This window comes from Scyliorhinus torazame, chromosome 9 (assembly GCF_047496885.1).
Source record: "Scyliorhinus torazame isolate Kashiwa2021f chromosome 9, sScyTor2.1, whole genome shotgun sequence".
Lineage (NCBI taxonomy): Eukaryota > Metazoa > Chordata > Chondrichthyes > Carcharhiniformes > Scyliorhinidae > Scyliorhinus > Scyliorhinus torazame.
This window is the reverse complement of record NC_092715.1, coordinates 90,982,010-90,991,433: the sequence shown is the minus strand read 5'-3', so window position 1 is coordinate 90,991,433 and position 9,424 is coordinate 90,982,010. Positions and strand designations below refer to the sequence as shown.

The following is a 9,424-nucleotide window of genomic DNA, read 5'->3' as shown; positions in this document are numbered from 1 at the left end:
TTGGGGCGTATTCCGGACCTGGAGGTAGGGAGTTTGATAATGGGTGGGGATTTTAACACGGTGCTGGACCCAGCATTAGATCATTCCAGATCTAGGATGGGGGGAGGCCGGCTGCGGCCAAAGTGCTTAGGGGGTTTATGGATCAGATGGGGGGAGTAGCCAGAGATTTGCCAGACCTTCGGCCAGAGAATTTTCTTTTTTCTCCCACGTACATAAGGCCTACTCCCAGATAGATTTTTTTGTTTTGGACAGGGCACTTATCCCGAAAATGGAGGGAACGGAGTATTCGGCCATAGCCATTTCAGACCATGCCCCGCACTGGGTGGAGCTGGAACTGGGGGAGGAGAGGGACCAACGCCCGTTGTGGAGGTTGGATGTGGGACTGCTGGCAGACGAGGAAGTGTGCGGGAGGGTGCGGGGGTGTATTGAAAGATATCTGGAGGCTAACGACAATGGGGAGGTGCAGGTGGGAGTAGTATGGGAGGCGCTGAAGACGGTGGTCAGGGGAGAGTTCATCTCCATCAGGGCTCACAGGGTGAAGAGCGAGGGCAGGGAAAGGGAGAGGTTAGTGGGGGAGATTTTAAGGGTGGACAGGAGCTATGCAGGGGCTCCGGATGAGGGACTACTCAGGGAGAAACGAAGTCTCCAGACGGAGTTCGACCTGTTGACCACAGGGAAGGCAGAGGCACAGTGGAGGAAGGCACAGGGGGCGATATATGAATATGGGGAGAAGGTGAGCCGGATGCTGGCACACCAGCTCCGTAAGAGGATGGCAGCGAGGGAAATAGGTGGAGTCAAAGATGGCAGGGGAACTACGGTGCGGAGTGCTGGGAAAGTGAATGAGGCTTTTAAGGCCTTTTACGAGGAACTGTCTTGGTCCCAGCCCCTAGGGGGAAAAGAGGGGATGCGGCGATTCTTGGATCAGTTGAGGTTCCCAAGGGTGGAGGTGCAGGAGGTGGCTGGTCTGGGGGCGCCAATTGGGATGGAGGAGCTGGTTAAAGGACTGGGGAGCATGCAGGCAGGGAAGGCCCCGGGGCCGGATGGGTTCCCGGTGGAGTTCTACAGGAAGTATGTAGACCTGTTAGCCCCGTTGTTGGTAAGGACCCTCAATGAATCAAGGGAGGGGGTACCCTGCCCCCGACAATATCGGAGGCAACGATCTCTTTGATCTTAAAGCGGGATAAGGACCCACTGCAATGTGGGTTATATAGACCGATCTCGCTCCTTAATATAGATGCTAAGTTGCTGGCAAAAATGTTGGCCATGAGGATTGAGGACTGTGTTCCGGGGGTGATTCACGAGGACCAGACGGGATTCGTAAAGGGTAGGCAGTTAAACACTAATGTGCGAAGGCTCTTAAATGTGATAATGATGCCATCGGTGGAGGGAGAAGCCTTTGATCGGGTAGAGTGGGAGTATCTCTGGGAAGTGTTGAGAGGTTTGGGTTCGGGGGAGGGTTTATTAGTTTGGTTAAGCTCCTGTATAAGCCCCGGTGGCGAGTGTGGTCACGAACCAGCGGAGTATTTCCGGCTGTATCGAGGGACGAGGCAGGGGTGCCCCCTGTCCCCTCTGCTGTTCGCATTAGCAATTGAACCTTTGGCCATGGCGTTACGGGAGTCGGGGAAATGGAAGGGGGTGGTTCGAGGGGGAGAGGAACATCGAGTGTCCCTGTATGCAGACGACCTGTTGCTGTATGTGACGGATCCAGTGGAGGGGATGGTTGAGGTAATGCAGATCCTACGGGAGTTTGGAGACTTTTTGGGCTATAAGCTCAATGTGAGAAAGAATGAGCTCTTTGTGATCCATCCGGGGGACCAGGGAATAGGGATAGAGGACCTACCGTTGAGGAGGGCGGGAAGGAGCTTTCGATATCTGGGGATTCAGGTAGCTAGGAGTTGGGGGGCACTGCATAAACTCAATTTGACGCGATTGGTGAAACAGATGGAGGAGGATTTTAAAAGGTGGGACATGTTGCCACTCTCGCTGGCGGGTAGGGTACAGTCGGTTAAAATGGTGGTCCTCCCGAGATTTCTTTTTGTATTCCAATGCCTCCCAATTGTGATCACTAAGGCCTTTTTTAAGAGGGTAAGCAGGAATATTACGGGATTTGTGTGGGCAAGCAAGACCCCGCGGGTAAGGAGGGGGTTCTTGGAGCGTAGCAGAGATAGAGGAGGGTTGGCATTGCCGAATCTGGGTGGTTATTATTGGGCAGCCAACGTGGCAATGATCCGTAAGTGGGTGATGGAGGGAGAGGGGGCGGTGTGGAAGAGGTTGGAGATGGCGTCCTGCAAAGGACCGAGCCTGGGGGCGCTAGTGACGGCACCACTGCCACTTTTGCCGACAAGGTATACCACGAGCCCGGTGGTGGCGGCAACGCTAAAGATCTGGGGGCAGTGGAGACGGCACAGGGGTGCGACGGGAGCCTCAACCATCGGTTTGTCCCAGGAAGGATGGACGGGGGATTTCAAAGCTGGCATCGGGTAGGGATTAGAAGAATGGGGGACCTGTTCATTGACGGGACGTTTGCGAGCTTAGGGGCGCTGGAGGAGAAGTTTGCGCTACCCCCGGGAAACGCTTTCGGGTACATGCAAGTGAGGGCGTTTGTGAGGCAGCAGGTGAGGGAATTTCCGCTACTCCCGGCACAGGGGGTTGAAGACAGGGTGATCTCGGGCGTATGGGTCGGGGAGGGCAAGGTGTCGGCGATATACCAGGAGATGAAAGAAGAGGGGGAGGCGTTGGTAGAGGAGCTGAAGGGTAAATTGGAGGAGGAGTTGGGGGAGGAGATTGAGGATGGGCTATGGGCTGATGCCCTAAGTAGGGTTAATTCCTCTTCCTCGTGTGCCAGGCTTAGCCTGATACAATTTAAGGTGGTTCATCGAGCGCAGATGACGGGGGCGAGGCTGAGTAGGTTCTTTGGGGTGGAGGACTGATGTGGGAGGTGCTCAGGAAGTCCGGCGAACCATGTCCATATGTTTTGGTCATGTCCGGCACTGGAGGAGTTCTGGAGGGGACTTGCGGGAACAGTATCTAAGGTGGTGAAAGTCCGGGTCAAGCCAAGCTGGGGGCTAGCACTATTTGGAGTATTGGACAAGCCGGGAGTGCAGGAGGCGAAAGAGGCCGGCATTCTGGCCTTTGCGTCCCTAGTAGCCCGACAAAGGATCTTGCTAATGTGGAAGGAGGCGAAGCCCCCCAGCGTCGAGGCCTGGATAAATGTTATGGCTGGGTTTATCAAATTGGAAAGGATAAAGTTTGCCTTGAGAGGGTTCTACAGGCGGTGGCAACCGTTCCTAGACCATCTCGCGGAGCGTTAGATGAAGGTCGGACAGCAGCAGCAGCAACCCAAGGGGGGTGAGGGTGAGGGAGGGGGGGACATCGTTCATGGGGGGGGGGGGGGGGGGGAAAGGGGGGTTCCTGTGGGGGGCATGTGAGCAAGAAAGCACATGAATGATCCGGAAACTGACATGTACGGGAAGAATCCAATGTACAAAGTTCTGTATTTTATTGACTTGCCATGTTCATGTCTTGCCACGCGAGTTCTTTTTCTTTTCTTTGTTACGGGGGGTGGCGGGGGGGAGGGGGTTATTTGTAAGGTGGAAAACATTGTCATTGAAAAATTCTTAGTAAAAATATAATTTTTTTAAAAAGTAAGCACCCATGAAACTGGATATGGAACAGGATAAGGCAACAGTTTTTGGAAAGACGGTGGACTTACAATTTACACAGTCGGGACACTATTGTATTCCATTACTGAAAAATAATATTTCAAGTAGAGTGGTTAAGGATGTGTTAATGGCAGTTGAAAATGGGACTTTCGCTGATAAAAAGCTTGTTGTATTAAAACTGCATAGGCAATTTGCACATCCGTCTCCTCGCAGGCTGGAAAAATTTATGAAAGGATGCAGGGGGAAGGGATGAAGACTATACTAAACTGATAGAACAGGTTAGTGATTGCTGTGAAGTTTGTAGGAAGTACAGAAGGACACCAGCACGACCGATAGTAACCCTACCTTTGGCCAGGGATTTTAACAACATTGTGGCTGTGGACCTTAAGATCTGGGATAAGGCCATTTTTACGAAAGGACAACTACCAAAAGTTGGTACAAAGGTGACATACTTGCCTGAAGGGCCTAGTCAATGGAAGGATACAAGTGTTATTAGAGCAGGGAAGGCCACTGGAAAGTATACATATTGGTTGAATGTACAGCATTCAGGGGAGGGAGTTAAGACAATGGAATGGGAATACTAAGTTCAAAAATGGAGGTCACAGAAACGCAGTGCCAGTTCAGATAGTACATCGGTTAGTGAACAGGTCCGCAGGAAAAGGTCGAGAATTTTGAAAGACATCCCACAGCAGATAGGAAAGATCAAGCAGTAGCAATATAGAACAAGTTACCAGGCGGGAGAGGGGACGTAGTTTATCAAGGTCTCGGAACATGAGTAAGACTACAAATACTAATAGGAGTAGAAGCCCACATGCATGTGAGATTTTGGTGGCTTCCAATAAATTATATGAAAAGTTATCAAAGATGCTAAACAGCAAGAACTGCATAGTTGGAGTGAATTTGGGGTATACACAGAAGTACCGGATATGGGACAAAGAACTCTATCCCACAGATGGATTTGCACGGAAAAGGTTCTTCCGGATGGAACTTATAAGGCAAAGGCCAGGCTTGTGGCAAGGTGATTTGAAGAAAACTTAGAAGATCAGGATTTAAGGGTAGATTCACCTACAGCAGGAAAGGTTATTTTAAAGATCTTCTTGGCTCTATTAGCCACAAAGGCATGGGAATGCACATCTATAGATATAAAAGCTGCCTTTTTGCAGGGGGTTTAGCACCAGAGAGACATTTTTCTCCATCCTCCAAAAGAATGTTATGGGCGAGGCTTTTCAGAACCCCAAAATGTATCATGGAGTTCAACCAACCTCTCCCTTTAATGGATTTGTTGCTTTTCCGAGCACACTGCTTTTTCCCTAGGTGTGGGATTACAATTATGCACACGTGGGTTTTTCAACACAAAACACTGTTTATTCCATGAACTCAACTTAACATCTTAAATAAACATTGGATCTCTTAAAACTCCTTACTTCAAAGATAACTCAGAAAATATTGCAACAGTAAATACTTCCTTAAAATGTTCCTTCAAACTTCCAAGAGACTTAACACCTTTAAACAGTATCACATCAGGTTAAAGGATTGAATGGCAGAGACTGTCGCAAACTGGCTTTATACTTTTAAACTGCTCTCAGCAAAACCAGCCAGGCACTTTTTAGCTGCTCTCAGAAAAACCAGTCAGGTTCTTTTCAAAACTGAAATTAAAACCTGCAAAATGGCTGACCTGAAGCCCAGACCCACCCACTTTCTGACATCACTGTTTTCTTAAAGGTACATTGCTTACACATCCATTTCTTAAAGGCACTCTTGCATGACAAGAAGCAGCTAACACAGAAGGGGTACTCTGAAAGTTGAACAAATGTGTATATGGTTTAAATGATGCATCTAGAGTCTGATGTTTTTCGGTAAGGTCAGTTTTGTTAAAGTTAGGCTGTTACCAGTTGAAAGCAGATCCTGCAATGTTTTACTGGCACTATAGAGGAAATCTTTCTGACATTTTTATCGATTTTTTGTGGGGTGGGACTAGTGATTTTGAAGCTATTGTAATCTCTGGTTTGAGGAAAGAGTTCAGGGTTGGAAGTCAGGCTTCCGGTGCATTTAAATATATTGGACTGGAAATTGGACAGACTAAGTTAGGGGCAACTTTACATCAGCAATCTTATTTGGAAAGCATCAGCCCAATAGCAATTCGTCGTGGCCGAGTTTCACAAAAAGATGCAATGGTTTCAAAGATAGAAAAAGAGCAACTGCGATGTTTAATTGGGCGACTGAGCTGGTTAGGTAGACAGACTAGACCAAACGTGAGTTTTGGTGTCTTCGAGTTGAGTACAAAAATGAATGATCCCAAAGTGGAAGACATAATAAGAGCAAATAAAGCATTGGCCAAACTAAAAATGCAGGAGTGTGTTTTGAAGTTCCCGGTTTTACTTGACCTTAGGCACTTGAAACTCATAGTTTATAGTGATGCGTCCTATGCAAATTTACGTGATGGGGTTTCAAGCGCAGGAGGTTTTATAATTTTTCTTTTGGGGAACAATGGTAAATGTTGCCTGCTTGTACATGCTTGTGTGGGAAACAAAGAAAATAAGGAGAGTGGTAAAAAGCACTTTGGCTGCTGAGACGTTAAGCCTTGTAGAGGCGGTGGATATGGACTTTTATATAAGTATGATATTGACAGAAATTTTGGGATTAGGGGATTTGGGTAATATACCTATTGACTGTCACATTGACAATAAATCCCTGTGGGAAAATGTGCACTCTACAACAAGTGTCAATGAAAAGACGTTACGGATAGACATCGCAAGTTTGAAGCAGATGTTGGACAGAGGGGAAATAACAAAAATTTAATGGGTCGACAGGAGCTATCAACTGTCAGACTGTTTTACGAAAAGAGGGGCGAGTTCACAGAAACTTTTGGACATTGTTAATGAAGGGCGCTTGTTTCTGTGACTGTTTTTTTTTCTTTCTCGTCCAAACAAAAAAAAGGGGGGGGGGGAAATCATGTGTGTCTTTGAATTTCTTGAAATTTTGTTTTCACCTAATTATTTACTTTTCTCCAAGGAAGGGGAGACTGTTAAGTAATGGGTTAAGAGACATTGCAATTAGTTGTCTCATTTATGTTAAGTATCCATTAATTGACATTGATATGTAAAGGGGCTTCAGGTGGCCTCTGTCAGGTGGTGTGTTGGAGTTTTGTGCAGAGGCTGTGGAAGTCAAATAAATGGTGTCTGGTGAAAAGGAACAGGACTTCTGACTCTTCAAACAACAGACACTAAAACGTATAACAGAGGGGGCAGCAGAAAGGGCAATATAATAAGATACTCAGATCTTGAAATATATTACAGGCTAATTACAGTGTGATGGGGCAGGTGCAGAGAGAGGGCTCTCAACAATGTGTGTTGGGGGGGGGAGAGGGGATTATTATAATGTGTGTGTGTTGGGGGTTTGGGACTGAAAGCTGCATGAGAATTTTAAAAGTTATTTGTCTCATTTCACATTAAAATCAATTATGCCAGAACGGTTATGAAGACACCTTGATGTGATATTGCTATAGGTCAGCAATGCTGAACTCAAATGCAAACTTCAATATTGTCCACTGCATCCTAGCCATGAACTCTCAGATGAAGTACGGGACCAGGGAGTACATATTATAATATTTACAGGCACAGATTTTTAGATTTGTATGATGTATTATATGCTGATGTATAATAATTAACGATTTAATTAATAACTAAATTACAATCGAAGATTCACAACTTACTTTCATCGTTGATACAGCTGCAGCAGTGTCTGTTATCTTTAATAATTATAGTACAAAGTCTTACAACACCAGGTTAAAGTCCAACAGGTTTGGTAACTTGGTGTTGTAAGACTTCATACTGTGCTGACCCCAGTCCAATGCCGGCATCTCCACATCTTTAATAATTATGTACTAATGTTGCTACGCTGCTCTATTGCTGTTTTGTTTTTGTTGGCATCTAGGGTAACATTAATTTTCAAGTGTTAAAATTAGGTCACATTGGAGGATAATCTGGTAAACTCTGCCTTAAACTCTGGAATTCCCTCCAGAAACCTCTGCCCTACAGGCGGCACAGTGGTAAACACTGCTGCCTCACAGCACAAGGACTCGGGTGCGATTCTAGCCTTGGGTGATTGTGTGGAGTTTGCATGTTCTACCGTATTTGGGTGCTCCGGCTTTCTCCAATATTCCAAAGATGTGCAGGTTAGGTGGCTTGGCTATGATCAATGTGTGGGGTTGCGGGAATAGGACAGGGGAATGGGCCTCAGTAGAGTGCTTTTTCAGAGGGTTGGTGCAGTCGATGAACCAAATGGGCCATACCTGCACTGTCGGGATCTGTGGATCTCTGTCTCTCCTTTAAGATACTCCTTAAAATCTAACTCTTTAGCCAAACTGTGCTAATGATCTTTAAATGTCGCTCAGTGTCAAATTGGTTTGGTAACGCTGTGCAGAACGCCATGGTTGCTTCTTCCCTTTTCAAGGTGCTGCCGAAATGCAAGGACTTGTTTTCACACTTTGCTGGTGTGTGACACACACATCCCATATGAGAGAGAGCCCGCCTCCGCTCTGTTTTGATTGGATGGGCCGGTGGGCAGTATGGATTGGTTAAGGCGGCTGTCACTCCGGGTTGTTGTTGTAGTGTGAGGATGCTGTTCAGCCCGATTGTGAATAACCAGGAGGATGCTGATTGGGATTGGTTCTGGTGGGAGGAGGTGTCGTACGGATTATATTTGATCCGTGAGCGCTTCTTCGAGCCAAACAAACGGGCCAACATCTGGCTGGTGCAGGGCTCGCTCCGGGACCTGGTGATAGACGCAGGCCTGGGCCTGAGGGACCTGCGCAGTTACCTGGAAGCGACCGGCCTTATCGGCTCTAAGGCGGTCATGGCCGTGGCCACTCACATCCACTTCGAGCACTCGGGAGGCTTGCACCACTTCGACAGAGTGGCGGTGCACAGAGCCGAGGCCAAGGCCTTGATGCGGGGCAACAACTTCGAAACAGCCACTTGGCTGTATGATTCGGAGATTACAAGGACCCCTCAGAAGGGATGGAGAGCCAAACATTATAGAGTAAAAGCTGTGCAACCTAGCCGGATACTAGACCATGGTAAACGTTTCATCATTGTAATGGTGTGCTCATAACTAATCCAAGCCCTTGTATTGACCAGGGAGGTTACAGGTTTTATTTTGAATTCATTCTGAGCTGTAGGTTTTAGTTAACCGCAGTATTCATGATGTAATTTTTCAAAAGTGCTTTGTTCTTGATTGCTGCTCTGTGACCTAAAGTGTGTTTAGATTAGTACTGGGTAACGACCGGGTCTGATTCGGATGCCGTGATACCTGTGATAAAATGGGATGGTCATTGTGTCAAAGTTCATACATGAATGATGACTTGGGATGCTTGTGGAACAACCACCTCTATTCCCACCAATGATTAACCACTCAACTTCCCTTCCTATCTCTTGTGTTAATTGATACTATTAATGGTTCCCTCTCCTTGGATATTATCACCCACTCCTTCAAATCCTTCAGTACTTTGTCTCAGTTGTCCAGCTGCCTGGGTCTGCCTTCACCTAATTCCATTCCCATTTCAGTAGTTCCTTCTGGAGCATTATCTTGGAAGCCTCCAGAGACTTCCTCCTATTTCTCATTTATATTTTTTCATTCATGGGATGTGTGTTGTTGGCAAGGCCAGCATTTATTGGACATCTCTGGTTGCCCTTCAGATGGTGATGATGAGCTGCTGCCTTGAATCGCTGCATTCCCCGAGGTGCAGGTAGAACCACAATGCT

General features: G+C 47.0%; 1 protein-coding gene across 1 annotated transcript in view; it reads left to right on the top strand.

Annotated features, from left to right (window-relative positions):
• The first annotated feature begins 8,263 nt into the window (after positions 1-8,263).
• Positions 8,264-9,424, top strand: part of mblac2 (metallo-beta-lactamase domain containing 2) — a 39,639-nt gene continuing 38,478 nt past the window's right edge. The window contains exon 1 of the mRNA XM_072516251.1: positions 8,264-8,739. Within this exon, the coding sequence (XP_072372352.1) occupies positions 8,280-8,739 (460 nt within the window). The 5' untranslated portion in view covers positions 8,264-8,279. The remainder of the gene's footprint in view (positions 8,740-9,424) is intronic.